This window comes from Yarrowia lipolytica, chromosome 1A (assembly GCF_001761485.1).
Source record: "Yarrowia lipolytica chromosome 1A, complete sequence".
NCBI lineage: Eukaryota > Fungi > Ascomycota > Dipodascomycetes > Dipodascales > Yarrowia > Yarrowia lipolytica.
Window position 1 is genome coordinate 969,341 of NC_090770.1, and position 25,033 is coordinate 994,373.

General features: G+C 45.7%; 12 protein-coding genes and 2 pseudogenes across 12 annotated transcripts, besides 1 other annotated feature; 7 read left to right on the forward strand and 7 right to left on the reverse strand.

Annotated features, from left to right (window-relative positions):
• Positions 1 to 50: 50 nt before the first annotated feature.
• On the forward strand, positions 51 to 3,035 carry YALI1_A09694g (uncharacterized protein; the record flags this gene model as incomplete). The annotated part of the gene is made up of 1 exon (XM_499922.3): positions 51 to 3,035. The coding sequence occupies one exon, from the start codon at positions 51 to 53 to the stop codon at positions 3,033 to 3,035; it is 2,985 nt and encodes a 994-aa protein (XP_499922.2).
• Positions 3,036 to 3,945: 910 nt separating this feature from the next.
• YALI1_A09741g (uncharacterized protein) lies at positions 3,946 to 4,776 on the reverse strand (the record flags this gene model as incomplete). Its single annotated transcript, XM_068281711.1, has 1 exon — positions 3,946 to 4,776. One exon carries the CDS (start codon positions 4,774 to 4,776, stop codon positions 3,946 to 3,948), a length of 831 nt encoding a protein of 276 aa, XP_068137812.1.
• Positions 4,777 to 5,584: 808 nt separating this feature from the next.
• Positions 5,585 to 7,318, reverse strand: YALI1_A09766g (uncharacterized protein; the record flags this gene model as incomplete). The annotated part of the gene is made up of 1 exon (XM_499924.2): positions 5,585 to 7,318. The coding sequence occupies one exon, from the start codon at positions 7,316 to 7,318 to the stop codon at positions 5,585 to 5,587; it is 1,734 nt and encodes a 577-aa protein (XP_499924.2).
• Positions 7,319 to 8,278: 960 nt separating this feature from the next.
• On the forward strand, positions 8,279 to 8,664 carry YALI1_A09776g (uncharacterized protein; the record flags this gene model as incomplete). Its single annotated transcript, XM_068281712.1, has 2 exons — positions 8,279 to 8,310; positions 8,361 to 8,664. 2 exons carry the CDS (start codon positions 8,279 to 8,281, stop codon positions 8,662 to 8,664), a joined length of 336 nt encoding a protein of 111 aa, XP_068137813.1.
• Positions 8,665 to 8,897: 233 nt separating this feature from the next.
• YALI1_A09787g (uncharacterized protein) lies at positions 8,898 to 9,413 on the reverse strand (the record flags this gene model as incomplete). The annotated part of the gene is made up of 1 exon (XM_066094060.2): positions 8,898 to 9,413. The coding sequence occupies one exon, from the start codon at positions 9,411 to 9,413 to the stop codon at positions 8,898 to 8,900; it is 516 nt and encodes a 171-aa protein (XP_065950132.1).
• A 3-nt stretch (positions 9,414 to 9,416) lies between these two features.
• On the reverse strand, positions 9,417 to 9,729 carry YALI1_A09789g (uncharacterized protein; the record flags this gene model as incomplete). Its single annotated transcript, XM_068281713.1, has 2 exons — positions 9,417 to 9,618; positions 9,671 to 9,729. The coding sequence occupies 2 exons, from the start codon at positions 9,727 to 9,729 to the stop codon at positions 9,417 to 9,419; spliced, it is 261 nt and encodes an 86-aa protein (XP_068137814.1).
• Positions 9,730 to 10,469: 740 nt separating this feature from the next.
• YALI1_A09798g (uncharacterized protein) lies at positions 10,470 to 11,235 on the forward strand (the record flags this gene model as incomplete). Its single annotated transcript, XM_068281714.1, has 2 exons — positions 10,470 to 10,473; positions 10,868 to 11,235. The coding sequence occupies 2 exons, from the start codon at positions 10,470 to 10,472 to the stop codon at positions 11,233 to 11,235; spliced, it is 372 nt and encodes a 123-aa protein (XP_068137815.1).
• A 1,654-nt stretch (positions 11,236 to 12,889) lies between these two features.
• YALI1_A09822g (Compare to YALI0A09933g, Misc non-coding, gnl|GLV|YALI0A09933g [Yarrowia lipolytica] highly similar to uniprot|P05746 Saccharomyces cerevisiae YDL133C-A RPL41B Ribosomal protein L47 of the large (60S) ribosomal subunit identical to Rpl41Ap and has similarity to rat L41 ribosomal protein) lies at positions 12,890 to 12,967 on the forward strand (annotated as a pseudogene).
• A 1,185-nt stretch (positions 12,968 to 14,152) lies between these two features.
• Positions 14,153 to 14,212: a sequence feature (Compare to YALI0A09951s, Misc non-coding, Centromere Cen0A YALI1A centromere; YALI1_A09835g).
• A 1,415-nt stretch (positions 14,213 to 15,627) lies between these two features.
• Positions 15,628 to 15,904, forward strand: YALI1_A09852g (Misc non-coding; annotated as a pseudogene).
• Positions 15,905 to 16,286: 382 nt separating this feature from the next.
• YALI1_A09856g (uncharacterized protein) lies at positions 16,287 to 18,617 on the forward strand (the record flags this gene model as incomplete). Its single annotated transcript, XM_499926.2, has 1 exon — positions 16,287 to 18,617. The coding sequence occupies one exon, from the start codon at positions 16,287 to 16,289 to the stop codon at positions 18,615 to 18,617; it is 2,331 nt and encodes a 776-aa protein (XP_499926.1).
• A 284-nt stretch (positions 18,618 to 18,901) lies between these two features.
• On the reverse strand, positions 18,902 to 19,951 carry YALI1_A09893g (uncharacterized protein; the record flags this gene model as incomplete). Its single annotated transcript, XM_499927.3, has 1 exon — positions 18,902 to 19,951. The coding sequence occupies one exon, from the start codon at positions 19,949 to 19,951 to the stop codon at positions 18,902 to 18,904; it is 1,050 nt and encodes a 349-aa protein (XP_499927.3).
• A 660-nt stretch (positions 19,952 to 20,611) lies between these two features.
• On the reverse strand, positions 20,612 to 21,832 carry YALI1_A09911g (uncharacterized protein; the record flags this gene model as incomplete). The annotated part of the gene is made up of 1 exon (XM_499928.2): positions 20,612 to 21,832. The coding sequence occupies one exon, from the start codon at positions 21,830 to 21,832 to the stop codon at positions 20,612 to 20,614; it is 1,221 nt and encodes a 406-aa protein (XP_499928.2).
• Positions 21,833 to 22,550: 718 nt separating this feature from the next.
• Positions 22,551 to 23,090, forward strand: YALI1_A09919t (uncharacterized protein; the record flags this gene model as incomplete). The annotated part of the gene is made up of 1 exon (XM_068281715.1): positions 22,551 to 23,090. One exon carries the CDS (start codon positions 22,551 to 22,553, stop codon positions 23,088 to 23,090), a length of 540 nt encoding a protein of 179 aa, XP_068137816.1.
• A 167-nt stretch (positions 23,091 to 23,257) lies between these two features.
• Positions 23,258 to 24,595, reverse strand: YALI1_A09939g (uncharacterized protein; the record flags this gene model as incomplete). The annotated part of the gene is made up of 1 exon (XM_499929.1): positions 23,258 to 24,595. One exon carries the CDS (start codon positions 24,593 to 24,595, stop codon positions 23,258 to 23,260), a length of 1,338 nt encoding a protein of 445 aa, XP_499929.1.
• Positions 24,596 to 25,033: the final 438 nt, after the last annotated feature.

Consider the following 25,033-nt stretch of genomic DNA (forward strand, 5'->3'; position numbering starts at 1 on the left):
TATACACTGAGTCCCTTCTACGGCGAGATTCAGCCAACCTAACCACAAAAATGCTACGAACCCTCAACCGGACAAGTCGTATCTTGCGACTGTCGGCCACAAAAACCCGATTTGGATCCACATTTTCAGCAGCAACACGACCTCTGGACACTTATCTTCGACGACATGTTGGTAGCGAATCTGCAGATGTGAACAAGATGCTCCGAGCTCTAGATTACGCTACTGCCGAGTCAGCTATGGACAGCTTCGTGTCAGATGTCGTTCCCCCCAATGTTCTGACCAAGCGACCTCTTGCTGTCAAGCCCACACAAGGTTTCTCTGAATCTGAGCTGACCAGCCGGTTGGGAGAGATTGCTTCCAAAAACAAGGTCTTCAAGTCCTATATCGGAAAGGGCTATGTCGGAACTGTTGTTCCACCCGTCATCCAGCGAAATGTTCTCGAGAACCCCCTCTGGTACACCTCATACACACCCTACCAGCCTGAGATCAGTCAGGGTCGTCTGGAGTCACTCCTGAACTACCAGACCGTTATTACTGAGCTCACCGGAATGGCAGTTGCCAACGCTTCTCTTCTTGACGAGGGTACTGCGGCATCGGAGGCCGTTACAATGGCATTCAACGCTTTCAAGGGCAAGCGAGGCATTTTCCTTGTTGACAAGAACGTTCATCCCCAGACCATTGCTGTTGTCCAGTCTCGAAGTGTAGCTCTTGACGTCGACGTCAAGGTTGTCGACGTGTCTGATCTCTCCAACGGCAAGTCTGAGAGCCCTATTGACCAGGTCTGCGGTGTTCTAGTGCAATACCCAACCACGGACGGTTCCATTGTCGATTACCAGAAGCTCAGCGACACCCTCAAGGGTGAGGGCAACGGTAGCCTGCTGTGCGTTGCCGCTGACCTTCTGGCCCTCACCCTTCTCAAGCCTCCTTCCGATTTCGGTGCCGACATTGTTCTCGGTACCTCCCAGCGATTTGGTGTCCCCATGGGTTACGGTGGACCTCATGCTGCTTACTTTGCTGTTGCCGATGGCCAGCACCGAAAGATGCCAGGACGACTTATTGGCATGTCCCGTGATCGACTTGGCGGCGAGGCTTATCGACTGGCCCTCCAGACTCGTGAGCAACACATTCGAAGAGAGAAGGCGACCTCTAACATCTGCACAGCCCAGGCTCTCCTTGCCAACATGAGCGCATTCTACGCTATCTACCATGGACCTGAGGGCCTTCGGAAGATCGCCGAGCGTGTCAACCTGCTCACCTCCATCCTTGCCACTGCCGTTGAAGCCAAGGGCGTTAAGGTCGAGAACAAGCACTTCTTTGACACTCTCACCCTGCAGGTTCAGGATGCCAACAAGGTCATTTCTGCAGCTGAGGCCAAGGAGATCAACCTTTACAAGCTTGACGATAAGACCGTTTCTCTGACTCTCGATGAGACCGTCACTCACGGTGATCTTGTCAACCTTGCATCGGTTTTTGGCGTTTCTGAGGCTGACTTGGAGTCTGCTGCTGATAATGTCACCAACAGTATTCCCTCTGATATGCTGCGAACTGATAAGTACATGCAGCACGATGTGTTCAACAAGTACCATTCAGAGACCGAGCTTCTTCGATATATGAAGCATCTTCAGTCAAAGGATCTGTCTCTCGCCGATGCTATGATTCCTCTGGGTAGTTGCACAATGAAGCTTAACGCCACCACTCAGATGGCACCCATCACCTGGCCTGAATTTGGCCAGCTTCATCCCTTTGTTCCTCTCAACCAGGCTCAGGGCTACAAGGAGCTTTTGATCGAGCTTGAGGATGATCTTGCGGACATTACCGGTTTCGATCGAATGTCTCTGCAGCCCAACTCTGGTGCTCAGGGTGAGTACACCGGCCTACGAGTCATCCGTGCCTACCTTGAGTCTCAGGGCCAGGGCCACCGAAACATCTGTCTGATCCCTGTCTCTGCTCACGGTACCAACCCAGCTTCTGCTGTGATGTCAGGCATGAAGGTTGTCGCTGTCAAGTGTAAGAAGGATGGTGAGCTTGATCTCGTCGATCTTGCTGCCAAGGCTGAGAAGCATAAGGATAACCTGGCTGCGTTCATGGTCACTTATCCTTCCACTTTCGGTGTTTTCGAGCCTGGTGTCAAGGAGGCGATTGATATTGTTCACAAGAATGGCGGACAGGTATACATGGACGGTGCCAACATGAACGCTCAGATCGGTCTGACCTCCCCTGGTGAGATGGGTGCTGATGTGTGCCATCTCAACCTCCACAAGACCTTCTGCATCCCCCACGGCGGTGGTGGACCTGGCATGGGCCCTATTGGTGTCAAGTCTCACCTGGCTCCTTTCTTGCCTGCTCACCCCGTTGTTGAGATGAGCGAGGTTACAGGCCTTTCTACAGAGAAGTCAATTCAGCCTGTTTCTGCTGCACCCTTTGGATCTGCTTCTATCCTCCCCATCTCCTGGGCTTACATTAAGCTGATGGGTGCTACCGGACTGCTCAAGGCCACTGAAATCGCTCTCCTTAACGCCAACTACATGAAGAAGCGACTTGAGCCCCATTACCCTATTCTCTACACCAACAACAAAGACAAGTGCGCTCATGAGTTCATCCTTGACATGCGACCTTTCAAGGCATCGTCTGGAATCGAGGCTATTGATATTGCTAAGCGTCTCCAGGATTACTCTTTCCACGGTCCCACCATGTCCTGGCCTGTTGCCAACACTCTTATGGTCGAGCCCACTGAGTCTGAGTCTCTAGCAGAGCTTGACCGATTCTGTGATGCTCTGATTTCCATCCGACAGGAGATCAAGGAGATTGAGGACGGCAAGATTCCCCGGGAGAACAACGTCCTCAAGAACTCCCCCCATCCTCAACAGGACCTTTTGGCCGAGACTTGGGATCGACCCTACACCAGAGAGCAGGCTGCTTATCCCGTAGCTAGCCTTCGAGAGAAGAAGTTCTGGCCGTCAGTTGCTAGAGTAGATGATACCTTTGGTGATCTCAACTTGTTCTGCACCTGTGAACCTCCCGCTCTCGAGGAGTAGAGTAGTAACAGTTAGTATTGTTACAGTTTCAACAGTCAAATATTTATATGTTCAACACGATTATAACTGAATGTCGTCATTGTTTTTAGAGGATCGATCGCGTTATGTGTTTGTATGTGTAGCGCAAATACAATGATTAGCCACCGCAAGTATGTACAGTACATACATGCAGAACAAGGATGGTGTTCCTTGGATCAACACTACCTCATTTTTTGATAGTAATTATCAATTAAGTATTTCTGTTTATTATAAATATCAGAAGGATGTGGTTTATGTTATGAACTCCAAAGGGCATATACGACCCCAGTAATAACGATTGGTACACGCTCTCCTGAACACCCAAATCGAGTCCGATGTGCTGGTTTAACGTTGCCTACCGTGCTTGGAATTTTCCTCCTATTCCTCCTCTAAACCGGAGAATAATAATAAATATAAAAAAAAAAATTATGGCAAAAAATCATGGCAAAAAATCATGGCAAAAAATCTAGTACAGTAGTCGTCTCAAGATGGGCCGTTAAGGGCCGCTGATTAACGAAGAAGCTGTAATCGGTGTGATGTGGAGTACATACTGTAGTATAATGTGTAGTCGGTGTAACGTCTGGTCTTTGTGACGAGTATTCGCCCCGTCTGTATGATTGAGTGGTCTGTGTGACGGTTGATCTTGTCGACAAGGGCCGGTGTAACTTGTTAGGCTGTATGGGGTGTGTGGTCTGTGCGGCTGTTGGTCAGATAGACGTCGTATGGTATTCGGCCTCATACACAATATGTGAATTTATTTCATAAGTCGAAAAAAAATCATTGTAGATTCCTAATGGACAAGATTTGCATCAAGTTTGTCTGTGGTCTGCGTTGATACTATGGTAACTAGCAATATGCCTTTCCATGGCCATCATAAATAAAACTGAAAGCATCACATTTCTGCACCTCTTACTGCCAGAGCATCAGCAGCATCATTTCCAGGGTCACTTGAATGGCCTTTGACCTTCGTAAGCCGAACTCTGTCGCCCAGAGATATCAAGAGATTCCTAGCTGGCTTGATAATATCTTGATTGCTGACATCAGCGCCTTTGCTATTTTTCCAACCATTTCTCTCCCAGTTCATACCCCACTCCTTCAAGCAAGAGATAGAATATTGGGAATCAGTCCGAATGTCGTAGTAGCGTCGGTCGTTACGATCCTTGATGATCTTACACGCTTCATAAATTGCAGTCAACTCTGCCCGCTGATTGGTTTGCTGCATCCCTGCCAATGGCTTGCTGACATTATCTTCGCTGCCGTTACCGAAGAAAATTCCGTATCCAGCTTTTGCGTTCGAGGACTGATTGTTGCGCGATGCTCCATCAGTGTAAACAGGTATGGGGTGGTCGGCACCTCCCAGAACAATCGCTGTTATTCCACCCACATACGCTGTTTGTACTGGCACAGAAGTGTCTGACAGCCTCTGGGCGCTGGCTGCTATCGTGCCAGGCTTCGTGACCTTTGACGATGATGTTGAACTTCTTATCCCATATCCGTTTTGTCTGAGAAATGCTTCCGCTGCAGGTCTATTGGTGAATTTCTGATACGCGCTTCCAGAGAACCCATCAACCAAAGGGCTCACTTCACTCCAGCTTGTGTAGATACCAGGTTTCCGTCCTTTCTGGACAGCATAAAACGCCTGCTTTGGTCCGTTTTTTTTGGTCATTTTCAATACTGTGAGTAGTCTGTATTGCTGCAATAATATCCAAGGACTTTGTCGCATATATAGCCACAGGCAAAGAGGATGCTGCTGGTGGTAAGGTCAGGTCGCAATAGGTCGCCACGGTCACCACGGTCGCCACGGTCGCAATAGGTCGCAATAGGTCGCAATAGCAGGAAACTGAGTTCAGACCTTCCCAAGATCGAGTGCAAGAACACTGCAGGTGTGTTAAAAACAGTACAGTACTACTGTAGTGCACGCACACGTTGAAACAATACAGAGAATATTTAGAGGACAATTTTGTGTCAATCAGTGATAACTCAGTGTAATAATTTGAACTTGCAGGGAAGATGTGATGTGTTGTTTTCTGTCGTGGGTATCAGAAGAATTGATAGTAGGGGGCGAGAGTTGAAGAAAAAATGGGTTTCTAGGTACGATTTTTATCTGGAAAATGGCTTGCTATTAATTAGTATGAGTGCCAATTGAACGAAGTGTACAGTTGTAATTTACGACAGGCAGGTGCTCTCGTCGCCACTCTTATGGGATCTTCAATAATACCAATCTCTCTCCAATCTCTCTCCATTATAACTCCATTATAACTCTCTAGCCAGGCGCTTAACATAAGATCATACTGACCCAAATCAACTCATGTAAGCGCCGTACTCGGTGAAAGTCATGTTAACTACAGCATGTACTGTATGCACATACGAATGTACTATGCTTCTAATAGTTACAACTTCAACAAGATGATGATCATCTTAAAAAATCAGCTACCGTAGGAGCATTTTTTGGTCATCATCAAAAGTCAATGTCTACAATTTTTGATACTACTAATATATTATGGTTAAAACATGTTTCATCAAAACAATGCTTACTCTGAGTACTGGGTGAACTTGTCGACGATATCAGCATCAAGCTTATCAAACTCCTTGTTGAGAGCTTCCTCTCCCTGCGAAGGCTCAAAGAACTTGGCCGAGGAAACCTTGTGCTTAATGTCTGCAGTTTTCTCAGACAGCTTGGACCAAGAAGCACCGTTGGAAACAGCTCGCTGAGCCTCATCGTGATAGGTGATGAAGGTCTTCATCATGGCAGCAGTCTTCCAAATGGGACAGAAGGCATCGTAAGTGGAGTATCCGTTTTGCTGAAGGAAGTCTTCCTTGAGAAGAGTGGCCACATCCAAGGTAACCTTGTCAGTATCAGAAAGAGAAGACTTACCGACAAGCTGGACAACGGTCTCAAGCTCCTCAGCGTTAGTCAGAATCTCCTTGATCTTATCTCGGTTCTGAGGAAAGACCTCGAAATGTTCGTTGTAGTACTTGTCAAGCACAGTGGTGTACTTGGAGTAGGATACAGCGGTGTTCACGGAGGGGAAATGCTTTCGCTGAGCCAACTTCTTGTCAAGACCCCAGAAAACCTGTGTAATACCAAGAGTAGCAGTGGTAACAGGATCGGAGAAATCACCACCCGGAGGAGACACAGCTGCGACGATAGAAACAGAACCTTCTCGGTCAGGTCCACCAAGGGTAGCTGCTTTACCGGCTCGCTCATAGAAGGAGGCCAGCTTTGCACCGAGGTATGCAGGGAAACCCTGGTCGGCAGGCATCTCTCCCAGTCGGCCGGAAATTTCTCGCAGAGCCTCAGCCCATCGAGAAGAGGAGTCGGCGATCATGGAGACGTCCTTACCCTGGTCTCGGAAGTACTCTGCGATAGTGATACCAGTGTAAATGGATGCCTCTCGCGCGGCGACAGGCATGTTGGAAGTGTTGGCAACCAGAGTGGTTCGCTTCATGATAGGCTCCTCACGGCCGTCGATCTCAACATTGAGCTCAGGGAACTCCAGGAGCACCTCCGCCATCTCATTACCTCGCTCACCACATCCGACATAGATAATGATGTCAGAGTTCGAGTACTTGGAAAGGGACTGAGAAATGACAGTCTTTCCACAACCAAAAGCACCAGGGATACAGGTAGTACCACCCTGGACAACAGGGAACAGAGCGTCCAGAACTCTCTGGCCGGTGAGCAGAGGGTAGTTGGCAGTAAGTCGCTCATTCACGGGTCTGGGAACTCGTACAGGCCACTTCTGCAGCATTCTGTACTTGGTCTTCTTACCCTCAAACTCAACCTCCAGAATGTCGTCAACAACAGTGTAGTCACCCTTGCTGGCAATCCAGGTGATAGTTCCTCGAGCTCGAGGAGGCAGCATGATCTTGTGGTCAGAAAGAAGGGAGTTCTCAAAAACAGATCCGTAGATGTCACCACCGGAAATGTGGTCTCCGACCTTGAGAGGGCCAGGGGTGAAGGCGTACTTCTTCTCTCGGTTTAGAGCAGGGGCATCAATTCCTCGGGGAATGTATATACTGTCAGACTTCTCTTGGATGGCCTTAAGGGGTCGCTGGATACCATCGTAAATAGTTTCCATGAGACCGGGGCCAAGCTCAACGGACAGGGGTTCACCAGTTCGGGTGACAGGGTCTCCAACTGTGACGCCGGCTGTTTCCTCGTAAACCTGAATAGTGGCTTTATCACCCTCGATTCGAATGACCTCACCGACCAGGTTGTCATGGCCAACCTTGACCAATTCGTACATAGCACATCCGATCATGTTCTCGGCAATCACGACGGGTCCAGAGACGGAGTAAATGGCACCTTGGGCCTTGTCATCGTCGTCGATGGAGAGAGACTTAAGATTCTTAGTTGTCTTTTCGGGCTGAGTTAGTATGTTCCAATTGTCTGAGTGGGTCGTAGGTCGACGAAGATGATGTTGTCTAACATGGCGGCGTTGTAGTACCTAATGCATTGCCGGTGGCCATCTCCCAAGCGATGACTCTCTGTTTTTCCAAAACCTCGATGGCATGCTCCACCATTGTCCTATTCAAATTAGAGGCTCAACTAGAGAAGTCTCCTTGTGACTGTTCAAAAAATGACATCACAAGTAAATGGCTGTGTGTCAAATTGACGGTGTCGATAAGTATCCTCGAGTACGTCCGATGAGCCATTCGCACCATTGAGGCACCATTGTCTCCGAGCTTTCCCCATCGTTTGTGTGTTGTCGTGATCGTTCGTAAGTTGTCGTCGTTGACGACTGTCGACGTCATGGGGGGCATCTCAAAAATGGAACGTTTTAACCAGGTAAAGATACACGTTGTACACATGTTCGCCCTCGCAACAATCCTTGTCTCCACCCCTGGAATCGGCTGCTTATCACACTCACCATTGTGTTGTTGATGACGTTGTCGAGAGACAGTACTTGTAGTAGTGCTGTTGTCCTGCGTTGCTGGGAGTTGGCCGTCGTCCATGCGTTGTCGTCCAAACGCTAATCACCACACAAACTCCCACCTATCAGGTTTGGGTTGTACACAGAGAAGGGATACAGCCACGGAGTGTAGTTTTGTAAAACAAGAATAAAAAAGAGTCCCCAAAAGTATCCTTGCTCTTCTCATCATGGGGTCTCTTCTCCTATTGTTATTACTATAGAGTTCCTTGTCACAGTAGCAGTGCTCTGACTAATCGACTACAGAATAGAGTAGATGAGGCATGAGATGGAAATAAGCTTCTGTCAGTGATGTATCAAAGACCAGTGCAATACTACATACTGTTACGTACATACGATACTAAGATGCTTGTAGTGTATGGTGATATCACAGATGGCGATTGTACCTTACACGAATTCAGCACATTATTAACTCTGGCCGGTATGAATGCCAGTATGCTTACTGTGAACGATACGTTCTAGGGTATTACTCGTACGGCACGGGTTTTTCATTCACCATGTATGATCTTCCTCACCTCATCACCTTCACTGTAATTAATATGTGCAGAATAATTGGGGCGCTTTGGCCGTGTCACTCGATTCGCTTATTAACTCAGTGTCGGAACCCTAACCTTTTACACTACGTCGCCTTCCATATGATATCTCCCTGGTCTCCGCATCAGTGGACTGTGGTGTAGGGTAGGCAGACCGGGTTCAAGGGCGTAATCACCGGGAACAGCACGTTATCGGGATGGGACCTGTGAAGAGAACATCATGCCTCTAGGTCTCGGTATCAGTAAACTGCGTGCGGGGTGCAGGACCTCGAAGAAAATCAAGGCAGACCAGGTTCAGGAGCGTAATCGCTGGGAATAACACATAGTCGGATATTAGTACAGTGGGAGGCGTGCCTCTCGGTCTCGGCATCAGTAGGCTACAACGCTGGGGGTTCGTGGAAGCCTCGGAAACGAAGCAGAACTGGCCATAGGTGCGGGCGCCGGGGAACGGCGTCACAGTCGGGATCGGATCTGTGAGGGGGGCGCGTTGATGTCGATGGCGTCAATGCGTGTGGAGTAGGCAGGGTTGCAATTTTCCAGGATACGAGGTAGGAGTTTTGGCTGGGCCGCTTCCACTTGAGGTGGATGAAAGCTGTGCGGTCGGCGTTGAGCCAGTTACGGATGTCACAGCGTCTAAACGGGAGGTTCGTTAGTCCATTCGGGTAGTGCGTGGGCGAGGCGGACGTTGCCGATGTTGGCCACTCTGTAGCGGTCGTGAAGTAGGGTGGGGTTTCGATGACGATGCCACTGTCGTGGGCAAGGTAGACAACTGGCTGTGGTCCCATGTAGGAGCCTGCGGCTCGGGGGATGTGGCCTGCCACCATCTTCTTGAGTTTCACGTAGACGTAACAGCCTGGGGTGATGGTTCCGGCGGTTCGACAGCGGCAAAGCATCGTCTACATGAGTTGATCTTGGGCCTGTATAAGACGTTCCAGTACTGAGGAATAAGTCAGATCGCGGCTCTCCTCTTCTTCAGGCAGGGGACAGTGGCAGATATCGTTGCTAGCGGAAGAGCCTCGTCGAATGGCATGTAGTGGGGAGTTTGTAGGGTGGCTTACAAGTGGAGCGTTCTGTGGAAGTGTTAATAGCGATATCAGTCTCCGGTAAGTAGTCGGTCCACAGTTTCACCTCTTATCCAGTGATTCGGCACTCTGTAATTTTGGCGAAGACATCTTTGTCATTAATATACGTACAGTATATACTGTACATACTGTACCTGATGCGTTAGTTCGACTGTGTTGAAGAAGAGATGACGTTAATGTAGTCTCTCGATTCGCTAATGTACAGTGTACCCGTACATACTATGCCAGCAGTATCGTGTAAGTGTAAAGTAGCAATATTTACGGTTCTAGTACAAGTGTGTATGCACGTACAAGTCGTTGTACAGTAAGAACATCACGCGAAGCCATGATCCCAAAATCCGGGGGGATAAAGTGACTTGCTGGTTCGTCATACAACACAGGTACACTGTATGTACGGTACAATTACGACAACTTAGGGAAGGAAGCACAAGTACGAGTACAGTACATGTACTGGTACTTGTATGAGGCAATGGGATTTCTACCCTTATCCCGCAGTTGAGCGTGGTCCAAATGATGCAATTGCAACTACAAGTAGGACACTTGGAATGTCAGACTGGTGCTTCTCGCATTTAGGCTACCATCCTTTTTGCACTTTCATCATCCTTTGCTCCCTTATCAATTCTCGATCTATCCACCATCTGTTCGGTTGCCTATTTTTTTTGCTTATTAATGTTACGTTAAGCTTCTTCATCACATGATCATTCCCAATATAGAAAAAGACTGTCACAATTTTCTTGTATCCAAAACAGGCTAACCCTAAACATATATTTCCTCTTACGGCGTTGGGGACTGCAAAAGTATACTCCCATTTTCACTTTTCAGGTCCCTCTTTTCTAGCTGTACGAACGACACGACCAACAGATAAAAATGGTGGGTATTGCGCAAGGGAACGACAAGCGATGGATGGATGTGATCAGGACAGATATGACTATGCCGGATATTCACCGTGAAGAAATTGCAGTATTTCTGAACCAAAGCAGTCCACTATTGATTTGGTTGCGGTGGGTACTATTGGAAGAATTTTTACGAAAGATCCCTGGAGGTTGGACTCGCCTTGGTGTCTCCTCACGACTACTTTCGGGTTCTCTCAACGTTGGCATCCCATTTTCAACAAACGGCAAAAGTTCTAGGTAACAAGTTCAGTGTGAGGAGTCTCGGTCTGGGCGGACTAAATATCTGCTGGGCGTGCTTCTTTACCTGGAAGATCCAGTCAACAACCATCATATTGAGGACCGGGAAACCAAGCGAGCAATTACTAACATAGACCAAAGTGAAGGCTTCCGAACTCTCTCGATTCTCCAAGGCTGAGCTTGAGGGCAAGCTTGTCGAGTTCAAGACTGAGCTCGCTAACCTCCGTGTCCAGAAGCTCGGTGGTGCCCAGAGCGGTAAGCTCACCAAGATCTACGATGTCCGAAAGAACATTGCCCGAGTTCTGACCGTTCTCAACCTCACCCAGCGAGAGCAGGTCCGTGAGTTCTACAAGGACAAGAAGTTCCTGCCCAAGGATCTCCGAGGTAAGCAGACCCGAGCTATCCGACGACGACTCACCCCTGCCCAGGCCGCTGCCAAGACTACCAAGGCTACCAAGAAGCAGACCCACTTCCCCCAGCGACGATACGCCCTCAAGGCTTAAGTCAAAGGGAACTTTCTCTTGTATTAAAATAAAAGGCATTTATGGACCACAGTGATATATATATATGTGTGTGTGTATACATACATGTATGCTGTAGTACATCCAGAAGTACAAGTACAAGTAGAGCCAATCAGAGAGCTCTCCAACATATCTCTCAAGTACATACAGTACAGTACAGTACATACAGTACGAGTAGTTGTACTCATACGTCGTACTTGTAATGTCAGTGTTTGGTTTTTAACACTGGTACGAGTTTTAGCTGGTACAAGTTTTAGCTTCTACTTCCATTCTTTATCAGGCATGAATACTTGTGCTTGAGCGGTATGTGCTTGACAGATACTGTACAGTAAGTACTGTACTGTACTTGTACATGTCTATACGGTGTCGTCCTATAGCACGAGTATTAAGCTGTAGTGCAGTACTGTACTTGTAGCCAGGTTCTCGAGTAGACCTGTTGCTTGTGGTATGGCGGAGAGGTGCCGCCACAGAGCTGGGTGAATCTCAATATACAAGGATGTATTGTACAAATACCACAAAAGAGTATATGTACAGTATGTGCTAGCTACCTTACAGACTTGTGTCTGGTATGAGTACAAGTGTAACTGTTGCTGCTCTCAGTAGTAGTCGTCTGCTACTGTTTCTGATGTTGGTACGGTAGAGTACGGGTAACCATAATCGTACCAATGTGTGCACATAATAGTATTACTCGTACTGTACACTTATGTGATTATAAAGAAAAACATTCGGCTCATATGGCCATTATCCACGCAACTAACCACAGTACAAGTACGAGTATAAGTTGTATATAGGAATTAGTTGCACACGTGAGTGATCTTAGTGGTATGAGTATTGAGTATGTATGTAGTGTGCAAAATGTACTGCATACTCGAACTGTATCCACAGCAGTGCTTTATCTACTGTAGCTACAATACTGTAGTTGGTAGTGCCGCAGCCGGAAGTGGCAAAGTGGCCAAACACGAACTATCATACTGGCAGGTAGCGCAAGCCGTAGACCGATTTTAAGGCGATCCCTTCCGTAGCAGCTGTCGATATATTGAATTTTCCAGCCCTTCTGTACATACATTCTGTAGCACATTTACCACAGCTACAGGTACAGTACCCGCGCAAGGATATCAGACACAGTGAGCCGGCAATGGGAAAGGATGTGCTAGTCACTTGAACTTGGTGCACGCACCGTCAGCCACAGTAAGGCACACATACTAGAATCGCTTCATCTACAAGTTACAGGGCGTCTCGCTATAAGCACTCTCTATGCACGTCAACATTTTGTTACCCTACAGTTTCTTTGCCACCAAAAGCGTAGGTCTGGAAACTACACCCACTCAATTTTGGGATCCGAATTTTCAGAACCTAATTTATCTGTTACCCGGCCTGTGGCTCGCACAGCTTAAAAATGGTCAAACTTTCCCCTTCTTGTCTTTTTTTCCTCACATTCATCAGGTTCTTGTCTTGATCTTTCAAGTGAGTATTAATTACCGACCTTGGTTCTTCATTGGGAGAGCATTGGAAGCCGTGGTGAAGCAACCACAAAACGGTTCTTCCCCTTCGATACCTTCTTGCCTGCCTTTCAATACAAGTCGGCTCGATTAGCGGTGGTCGCCCCCGCCAGCGGAGAACATGGAACTAACCCAGAATGAGAGCTAAGTGGAGAAAGAAGAGAGTCAGACGACTCAAGCGAAAGCGCCGCAAGGTCCGAGCTCGATCCAAATAAGCGGTTTTTAACGGAGATTTAACACTAAATCGAAGAACTTTTCCCGTTTCATTTGCGAATGAGCTCGTTAACAAAATCCCCCAGTTTTTTTATCCAGCTGTAAGGATTGACATTAGTAATGAATTATTGTTTGGTATATTTAAATCTGTAGTTCCTTTCTGTCCGTGTCGGCAACTGTCGTACTCGTGATTTACTTGTATTGACGAATACTTACTGTAGCGCACTCTGCTGCTACTGGTCGTAAGGATGTGCTATTTCGGTGTATGGTGGGTTTTTTGGGGGTCGGAACCGAAGACTGTTACACGGGCACGGCTCGTTGTGTACACGCACAGAGCTCTTGCGAGTCATGTTGTAGCTAGCTCGTCGTGTTCAGGAACTGTTCGATGGTTCGGAGAGAGTCGCCGCCCAGAACATACGCGCACCGATGTCAGCAGACAGCCTTATTACAAGTACAGTATGTACATACTACTGTATATTCAAGCAAGTATATCCGTAGGGTGCGGGTGATTTGGATCTAAGGTTCGTACTCAACACTCACGAGCAGCTTGCCTATGTTACATCCTTTTATCAGACATAACATAATTGGAGTTTACTTACACACGGGGTGTACCTGTATGAGCACCACCTACAATTGTAGCACTGGTACTTGTACAAAGAATTTATTCGTACGAATCACAGGAGCGGCCGCCCTCACCGAACCAGCGAATACCTCAGCGGTCCCCTGCAGTGACTCAACAAAGCGATATGAACATCTTGCGATGGTATCCTGCTGATAGTTTTTACTGTACAAACACCTGTGTAGCTCCTTCTAGCATTTTTAAGTTATTCACACCTCAAGGGGAGGGATAAATTAAATAAATTCCAAAAGCGAAGATCGAGAAACTAAATTAAAATTCCAAAAACGAAGTTGGAACACAACCCCCCGAAAAAAAACAACAAACAAAAAACCCAACAAAATAAACAAAAACAAAATAAATATATAACTACCAGTATCTGACTAAAAGTTCAAATACTCGTACTTAAAACAAATAGAAATGAGCCGGCCAAAATTCTGCAGAAAAAAAATTCAAACAAGTACTGGTATAATTAAATTAAAAAACACATCAAAGTATCATAACGTTAGTTATTTTATTTTATTTAATAAAAGAAAACAACAAAATGGGCTCAAAACTTTCAACTTATACGATACATACCAAATAACAATTTAGTATTTATCTAAGTGCTTTTCGTAGATAATGGAATACAAATGGATATCCAGAGTATACACATGGATAGTATACACTGACACGACAATTCTGTATCTCTTTATGTTAACTACTGTGAGGCGTTAAATAGAGCTTGATATATAAAATGTTACATTTCACAGTCTGAACTTTTGCAGATTACCTAATTTGGTAAGATATTAATTATGAACTGAAAGTTGATGGCATCCCTAAATTTGATGAAAGATGAAATTGTAAATGAGGTGGTAAAAGAGCTACAGTCGTTTTGTTTTGAGATACCATCATCTCTAACGAAATATCTATTAAAAATCTCAGTGTGATCATGAGTTATTGCCACCCTGGAAAATGTCATCATGGCTGATATTTCTAACTGTTTACTTGAGATAAATATATATTTACAAGAACTTCCCTTGAAATTAATTTAGATATAAAATGTTTGCGGGCAAGTTACTACGAGGAATAAATTATATCTGTTGACTAGAAGTTATGAACATTCAGTATATATGCACATATAATAACCCACTTCGAATTTTCCAAATTAGGAAGTAAATTGTTATAATGAAACATAGTTTTAGGTTTTTATATATTATAATGGAATACGTCTCCATTATTTTCGCCATCTAATTTATTTAATAAAAAAATTTTAGATAGGTTGATCTAATTTTATATATTAAAATAGATGGTGAGAGAAAAAAAAAATGGCTTGCATATATATATATATATACAGATCTTAAAAGATGTCCTAACACGTAGTCTTTAATCTTTATTGGGGACAACAACATAACACTGGAAGATTAATTCGACCTCATTCATGTATATTGATCTAATAATATTAATATCGTTTGACATTTGTTCTCCACCCTACATCATGATAAATCATCCCCATTAAGACTTTGTTGATAGTAACTTATTTGTAACTTATTTGTTTATTGTAATTTATTATGTCTCTAACTTATGAAATCGACGTCAAGAATAGTTTTGTGAAAATTTTTGCGAAATTTGTTCCGACCCGATTACCCGTACAAGTTCAACTTGATATAAGTATGAATTAAAGCAAGTTAGGTTTACTCATATTTCCAGGTTTTTAATTTTTGTTAATGTACGTTGTAACGTAATATCTTTTTCTGCTTTCGGGTTAACACTTTTTTACAGTTGCTTAAAAACTGTTGTCTACTTGTAGTCGATTGAACTTGTATTCTTATTACACTTGTGCTCCCGATTTCGTTCTCATACGGCCTTTAATATGTAAATGTCTTTGAGCATGTCGATTTTCACCACGAACGGTAACGAGTTTTCCTTCTTCATTTTGATTTTTGTACCTGTTTCGGTTTATTTTTATTTTTGTTTATCTTAAGATGCTTTTTGTCTGGAGCTACAAGTATATATTGTATATATATATATATATTTGTTACAGGACGGACTTCGTGCACCGCACACTATTGAAGATTATAAGTATTATTGATGTGATATAGTTAATTAACAACTTACAACCCACTTCTAGGGACCACGGACGTTCCGATAGTAGGCACACCACCCTTCTGGTGTGTGCTTGCTTATTCACCAGAAAAGAGATTCTAGATCAGTGGATAAAACTATCTACAGGATGGACATCTCTTCTACGACCCAGCTGATTCCTCTTATTACTATGTGGTGACATCTCATCATTATGTGAGGAATTAGCCAGGTATTACCCCACCGGGTATTACCTTCAACACACCAAGTATTGTACGATTTGTTTTGTTCGCTTATTGGTTTTCCTTCTCAAGTCAAGCAGATTTTTGAATTCACTTCCCAATCATGGAATACACATACAGAGCAACAGTAATTTTGGTTTTATCTTCACAACGTCATATCGGTTGGAATCTACAAGTTAATGTACAGTACTGTAGTACAAATAGAATGGTTTGTTACACCCTGTACTTTTGGTATTTATTTTCTTTTCCCAGAAGCAGATTGTGGTACGAGCACAGAATCATGTTGTGGTTGTGTCAACCTGACTACAATACAGTACAGTATGTATGTACTTCTACGGTGAAGTTAAAAAAGCTACATTCCATCTCACCTGCATCACAATTTTGGTTCAACCTTGAGCAACCATGAGACGATTTTCGACCTTGTCGCGTCGCCTTCAAAGGGTTGTACCGGCATCTTCAGCCTCGACCGCCAATACAAGTCCTTCTCCTGCACTCTACACTGGTCTAGAGCCCAAGATCAAGGAGTCACAAGATTCGCTAATTCGGGCGGTTTTTGATAACGGCGATGTGTGGCAGGATTTCTCGCAAAAGTCTGTGGCAAAGCCCAAGCAATCTCGTAGCATTACGGGATTTATCAACTACCTGACCAACGAATCTGATTACGAAACGGGGCTATTTATGAACGATTTCCTCAAGACCCCCGCGGGATTTCAGAAGTACACTGCAGCCTCAATCGAAGAGGCGGGCCAGTTGATTCAGCAGCTTCTAGGAGCGCTTACCCAGCGAGACAAGCTGCGACACGCCATTACCACATTTGACAGACTATCCGACGTTTTGTGTCAAGTTATCGATCTGGCTGAGTTCATTCGCGCAGCTCATCCGGAACAGCATTTTGTGCAAGCTGCTCAGGAGGCACACGAACAAATGTACGAGTACATGAACGTCCTCAACACTTCTGTGGAGCTGTACACTGTACTCGACATGGTCTTCAAAGATTCCGAGATTGTCAATCAGCTCACCCATGAGGAAAAGGTAGTAGGAACTCTCCTACTGGAGGATTTCAAGAAAAGTGGAGTAACCCTGGACGACGCTGGACGGGAAAACTTCGTTTCATTAACTACTAAGATCTCATTACTTGGTCGGGACTTCATCTCCTCCAACCATCCTAAGGAGGATTACATCACTCTCACCCAGGGTGAGGCCCAGGGGCTGGACCCACAACTTGCACAGCAGTTATCCCAGGGGAACTCCGTTTACGTTCCTACTGGTGGTGTTCCCGGGCAACTGGCTCTGAGAGGCATGAAAAACGAAAATTCGCGAAAATTGCTTTGGTCTAAAATGAGGGAGTCGTCAGACAAATCTATTGAATCGTTGGAAGACTTACTTGTTAGCCGCCTGGAACTGGCCAATCTAATGGGAAAGGAATCGTACGCTGATTATCTGCTTTCAGACAAAATGGCTGGTAATCCTGAAAATGTGATGAGATTTCTTAACGGCCTCCTAGATAAGACACTTCCTGGCGCCAAAAAAGAGCTCTCTGTGCTTGAGCAAATCAAAAAGCAGGCGACTGGGAACCCCAAAAGCATCCTGCAGGCATGGGACAAGTCTTATTACGCCTCCCAGCTACTCTACCAAAAGAGAAACAAGACGAAGACAGCCCACATGCTAAGTGAATACTTTTCCGTGGGAACTGTGGTTCAAGGCCTTAGTCGGATCTTTGACAAGATTTATGGTATCAGGTTTGTACCGACTGAGACCAAAACAGGCGAAACATGGCATCACGATGTCCGACGACTCGACGTGGTATCTGAAACAGAGGGTCTGATCGGCATCATGTACGCTGATTTGTTCCAGCGGGAGGGTAAATCTCCCAATCCTGCACACTTTACTGTTCGTTGTTCGCGCGAGATCTACCCGGACGAGTTGGCCCACATGAGCAGTAGTCCTATTGCCAAGGTTCCAACACTGAATCTCAATGGCAAGGTGTTCCAAATTCCAACCATCGCTCTCATTTGTGATTTCACTACTCCCCATGACCTCTACCCTTCGTTGCTGTCGTATCAGGAGGTTGAGACACTATTCCACGAAATGGGACATGCCATTCATTCTATGCTGGGGCGCACATCGCTCCACAATGTGTGTGGAACTCGGTGTGCCACCGACTTTGTTGAGCTTCCTTCTGTCTTCATGGAGAACTTCGCATCTAACCCTGAGTCACTTGCGCTCTTTGCACGACACTATTCTTCAGATAGCCCTCTTCCTTACCAACAGCTGGAGCGCCATTTGAACGAACAGTCGTATTTTAAGGACGTTGAGCAGTATACCCAAATTAAGATGGCTATGTTGGATCAGGTGTTGCATGGAAATATTTTAAAGAGTATCACAAATGGACACTTCAACTCACAGAAGCTATACGACAATCTTGAGAAGGATAGACCGCTATTTCCTCCTTCCCCATCCTCTTGGCACGGATCGTTCGGTCATCTTTTTGGTTACGGTGCGTCCTACTACTGTTATCTGCTTGACCGTCAAATGGCTGACATCGTCTGGAAGAAGCTGTTCTCAAAGAACCCGCTATCTCGTGACGCGGGATCCAGAATGAAAAACGAAGTTCTGCAGTGGGGAGGATCTCGAGATCCTTGGGAGTGTATTGCTGGTGTTCTTGAAGATCCCGAACTAGCAAAGGGTGGCTCGCAAGCGATGGAGAAGATTGGAAATTACGACAAACATTGATGTATATGTATATAGGAAATCGCATTCGCATTTGAGATGCTACAGGGCTTGTCCCTATGACCATGCTTTTATCACTAAAATACTTTGGACCCCATACAATGGTGCAACAAATGATCCATCTACTTGTACTTACAATATCGCAAGTATCCCCAATATATGCTCATTTCCCAAATGGAATTGTCAGCTGCTTCATTTAACAAAATCAATCTGTACTTTTAGCAGCAAGGTGCGGTGCGGTGCATTTGGCCGGTACAGATGGTGCCAACAGGCTATCTCAGGCGTTATCATAGGCGCGTAAAGTTATTACCGCCTGTAGTGGGCACTTGAAGCCAGTTTCTTCGGTCGTATTCACACTCGCCATCAATGGCATGGAAAGTATATGCAAATCGACTTTTTTGACTGACGTTTGCCTCAGACTTGTGCAGGACGGAGTTGTGAATAAGAACCAGAGAACCAGCGGGAATGTCTAAGACTTTAAATTCTTCTTCCGAGGGCTCTGGACCAGCACAAATATCTTCAACATCTTCGAAGGTGGTACCACCAGCACCATCTCTCACAAATCGCTTAGAGACAGGATGCGTCTTGTGCGACCCCGGAACAAATGCGAGGGTACCATTATGTGAGGTGCAATCTTCCAGAGCATACCAAAAACCAATAGCGCTTTGAGGCTTCGTGTAAAGGAACGTGCCGTCTTGGTGACTGGGCACCTTGCCTCCAATTTCAGGTTGCTTGAAGATCAGCATAGATTGAAGAATTTTTGGATCCTTAAGCCCAAGGGAGGTCGCAATATCTCTGTTCCTTGCTGTAACACTCATTGTGTTGAATTCGGGGTTCAGATCGTGCAAGGCATGACCTATTTTGTTGACCGCCTTCTCCTTGGCCACAGTCAGTTTGCCATCCCTCACAGCGCCCTCTTCGAAGAAAAATCTGATCTTATCGGAGCTCTCCAGAAAGTAAGCATCTCCAATATGCTTTGCGTCCCCTGACCCTAGACTGTCTCCCGTTGAGAACTTGGTCATGGGGTGTCCTTCTAGAGAGAATTCTGATAGTAACCGGTGGCTCTCCTGGAGCAGTGATGAGATAGTTTCTGGAGACAGCTCGTTGGGGACAACGATACATCCATCTTTTTGAAATTTCTCGATTTGATTTGGTGTAAGCATGATGCTTGTGCGTGTGCTGGAAGAGGTGAAGTCTCTCAATACCTTGCAGGCGGAGCACAGAAAATATAATACAGTATTAAGGTTTGTGGGGTGATCCAGTTGAGGTGGAGATAAGGTGGATAGTACGATGTACAGACGAGTATGGTATGTACATGTACAGCACATACAGTACATACTGCTTGTAGTGCAAGTAAATTTCTACGAGTTCACTGTCCAATTTTTGTAGAACCAGAGATTTACCTTGAGGGGCCATTGAATGAAGTTCGCACGGACCCATATATTCTGAACAGATTCCGAAGTGCTTATCAGAGTTTGAGTGACCTATATACGTACAGTATGTACTCGTAATTCATACTAATTATTACTATTTAGAGAAGCAGAGAATAGAAACAGGAAGATCTACTTGTAGTTGTACATATAAACAACATAGCATTTAAAATCAAGGTGCACAAGCGTGCCCATCGAAGACATTTTTTTTATTCTAATGATTCATTACAGCTATATACCTAGTAAGCCGGGTGGTTTTTTTTTTGGCGTTCAATAAATCATACACTTATAAATCGTTTCGGTGTGCGCTGCAAGGCGCGTGTCAGTTGGTTTGTCGACGCTTCGTCTTGTTCTTGTCCTTGTCGTGGTCTCGTGGTAGTGAATCAAGGCTATATTGTCTCGTACAAGAACAAGACAGCTATCAGTAATTTCCATGGTTTTTTTAGCATCGATATAGTGACAAGCCAGTAAAGCTTCCTTTGATGTAGTAACGCATATATATTCAAGTGTAATAATTACCATTCTTATCATGCTTGGTTCTATTATGTGCAGACGTAGATGCTTCACTTACCTTCCTTCTAGTCGTACGTAGTCAGCGACCAAGTACAAACTGCCGCACACAACAATAGGAGTGTCTCGCCCAGCAGCCTTTTCCAACGCAACTTGAATCCCCCCGGCATCGACAATATCCACATTTTCAAGTCCTTGCAAACCTTTCAGAATGTTTTCATGGGTCTCGGACTTGACCCATGGCATACCTTCCACCGCAGAAAACCCCGTGGTGATAACTGTGTCGCCTGATCTAACAAATTCCTGTACGATCTCACTTACATTCTTGCCTTCTGAGAAGCCCAAGATGAAAGTAATGTGGTTATTCGATGGCTCATTGCGCATGCTAACATCGATGTACTCCCCTAGCAACCTAGCTGCCTGGGGGTTGTGGGCACCGTCTAACAACACCTCCCTGCTTTTGTAGTGACACATTTGTAGTCTGCCGGGCCATTCTGTTGCACTAATACCAGCAACAACAGAATCGCGCTGAACCTGTGGGTAGGACTGTGCCACAATCTCAAGTGCATCGACAGCCGCTGCAAGATTCTCAGCCTGATACGTGCCCTTTAAAGGACTTAGGGAGGGCTCAAGAGGTCCAAAATCAGACCTGTATGAGTCCGTCCCACTTTCAGTTACCTCAGTCACATACTCGGCTACATCTCTGACTCCCATTTTAGCGTCAGGGTCGTTGTATCCGTCGAGAATCAGAGGAACTCCAATTTTTGCGATGCCCGCCTTTTCCTTGGCGATTGCCCTGAGATTGTCTCCCAGAAAGCCCTCGTGGTCCATACCTACACGAGAAATCACCGACACCAGAACATTTTCAGGACAGAGGACATTGGTGGCATCCAGCCTACCTCCCAGGCCAACCTCCACCACGGCGATTTCCACACTGTGCTCCATGAAAAGTTCAAATGCCGTTGCAGTAAGCATTTCGAATTCTGTTGGCTCCAGTTTTCCGTTTTTAGCCACCTCACAGATCTTGGCCTTTGCCGACAAGAAGTCGCTTTTTTCAACTGCCTTGCCGTCTATTGTGATGCAGTCCCACACATAAGCGAGGTGAGGAGATGTAAAACGACCCGTCTTGATATGTGAAACAGTCAGAACCGACGAAATATAAGCACAAATCGAGCCCTTTCCGTTGGTACCGGCAACATGAACTGCCTTAAATCTGTTTTGAGGGTTTCCAAGCAGTTTGAGCAACCGCGAGATTCGAGAGAGGCCCAAGTCAATCATGCCAGTGTCGTATGGTGCCGGGTTTTTTTCGATCGGAACGAGAGAAGAACGATTGGTAAAAGTGCTGCTGAATAAGTAATTCAAATAGAGGGCAAAAGCGGCCAATTGACAAGTATCGTCCAAGTGGCACGACTGGTACAAGGTAGTGAATGCATGTATCGTAGCTATGTTGGGAAGACCAACTTAGGTTTAGCTTCTGCATGTTAGACTTACTTTCAGGCTACAGTAATTTGGGTTGGCGGGATTCCAATGCGACCTCAGAATCACGTGACAAGATCAATGAACAAGAAAATAGCTAATAACATGCAATACTAGTGTGTATTTGTTTCCACACACACCCGCTGTATATTATGTAAAGAGATCACCGCTGTCTTGTTACATGTCGATGTCAGGACGCTTCGGTTCTCCCCTTCACGTAGAGCCATAACACCACCACGTGGTGTGAAAGATGCACTACATCAGTATGTACAGGTATGTACAGTATGTACAGTAGCTGCTTGTACCGTTACTTGTACCAGCATCGTGCATACTTGATGGGTTTGAAATCGACGAAAAACTTGCTTTTAGTATCAATTTTAGAACTCTCAATCTGCCCACCTTACGAACACATCCCCTCCTCCACTTTCCCAACACTTTTGAACTGGCTCTTCTTGGCGCCCTTGCCCACCGCTTGTGGATTGGGTTGGGAATTTAGCCTCTCGTTTCATGCCTCACATTCATGGCAAGTATGATACTGTACTCGTACTTTACTCGTACTGGGGGTTGCCGTGTGGCACTTTCATACAAAGCGGGTCAAATAGAGTACACTTTGCATTTACTGGTTAGGCTAAGAATTTTTCCTGATTCCTCCCGATTTTTCCAGGCTTCCGTGGTTACAACAACAGGGTTAGGGTGCGGTTACGCGGTTCAAGATCATACACGTGATATACACAGTGTACAATATATTGAAGATCATAAGTATTATGGATTAGATATAGTTAATGTAACGACTTACAACCCACTTCTAGGGACACCACGTTCCGACAGTAGCACACACCAGAAGGGTGCGTGCTTGCTCATTCACCAGAAAGAGATTCTAGATCAGTGGATAAAACTATCTACAGGATGGACATCTCGTCTACGACCAAGCTGGTTCCTCTCATCACTATGTGACTTCTCATCATTATGTGAGGAATTAGCCAGGTACTACCCTACCGGGTATTACCTTCAACACAATACACACACAGAAACAAACTTATATTGTAGCGACGTATCATGATACAATACTGTACACAGAAAGCGCTGTCCATAATGGCATCCTACAACGTCATTGATTACTAAACATTGCACACTGTATTATAACCTGGTGTAAGCTACAAGTAATAGTCTTTGCACGGGTTCTCGCAGTTAGAGCAGCTACCACAGGGAGAGTCCTTCCTGATGATTCTAATCTCTCAGAGGAAACATCTTAGAGTCGAAAATCTCTCGGGGTGACCATCTGAATCCAGACACGTAGGCGATATAAGCCATCAGTCCAGACATCGAGAAGATAACTGCTAAACAGACAATTAGCGACAGGGCCATCTCTTTTCGTTCACCTTCCAGTTGTGCAATGGTTTTAGCGGGGGGTCCTCGCTGTCTCTTGATCAGAGCCGCATGCTGCTCGATCTTACCGCAGAGCACAGACACTCGGAAGTAGTTGGGGTCATTGGGGTCGGACTTCTTGTACACCTTCCGGGCGTATCGAGTGAAAATGTCACATACTCCAGAAACGTTGCTGGCCTCAAGAATCAGGCTGACAGTAGTTCCCTTGCGCAACTTGACGTTCTTCTGGAAAACGTCGGGGTTTCGGTAGACCAAGTCCAGGGTAGCAATGGCCATGACCTGGGGAATGGCGCAGAAAGTGAAGGTTGAAGGATCGGTGACGTTGTCGAGGTAATCGAGGCAGTCTGTGGCATGTCCGAGGGCATTTGCAACCAGATCGGAGGTGCAATGCAAGGCCTTCTTGGAATACTTCGGGTCCTTGAAATCTCGCATTTCTTCGGCGTACTTGTGCCAGATTTCTCGAGGCCAGAAAGCTCTGTTCACGTCAATGTCTTCTCTGTAGTCTCGGATGATGTTGACCTTTTGCAAGAACAAGCCCATAGACTCCTGAAGTCGGGGGTTTTCGTGCAACACGTCGGTTCCAAAACCAGCGAGAATCGTAATTCGGGTAAGGCCCTCACCCACGATGCCGGCAACATGATGACAGTACAGATCATAAGCGGCAATGGTGTCCACGCCGTTGTTGTTGAAGTCGTCATCAATGACGTAATCGGCCATTCCGTTTCCCATTCTGTCGGTAATGTCGTAGATTACTTCCTGGTACTTGGGCTTGAGCTTGTTGAACTCAGTCATAACCACAGGAAACTCCTGTAGCACCACACGATCTCGCTCGTTGGGATCAGAGTCGGTGAACTTCCAGCCAGGTGTCTTCATGCACTTCGTGAAGTCTCGAAGAATTGGGATCTTGATGTCACGCGACAGAGTCATATCGTCTTCAATCGTGTCGAGAGCACGAAGAATCAGATAGAACAGCATTACAGCGTCTCGCACCTCAGGATGCAGTTCTCGAATAACGGCTGCAAATGATCGTGAGCACACGTCTAGAAGCTCATAGCATCGTCGCAGCTCAGTGGACTCCTTGGAAAGATCGCGGGGATGCAGAGGCTGACGCCACAGCTTGTAGTGGATAGCAGCAGACAGTTCGCTAGGGTGCAAGAGCAGTTCGATGAGTTTTCCCATGGTGGCTGAAAGTGGTGGTTCGAAGTTGGTGAACAAGCGAGTTTGTGTCCCTGAACTCTAAACGCCAAATAAAAACTTCAGAACAATTCGAGGAGGGTCGTGAAATATCGACGTGGGGATAATTGAATATGGAGTACGATATATGGATCAGGTGTGATAAAACTACTTATGCTCATTTGATCGACTCGATTTTTACTTTGCCACGCTGATGCCGAGTTGAAGCGCTTCCATTCTACTACATCGCTAATTAGCTTCGGAGACATCAATAGTTGTAGGTACAACTGTACTTGAACTGTACGAGCACTCGTAAGGTATCAATCAACTCAACACAATGGATCATTAGAAAAAACAAAAAAGCAACAACCACAAAGCCTTGAATTTGGTTCAGGGGGCGTTTAAGAGCGCATGAAGCCTCTTCCAATAATTAATACTTCCTAT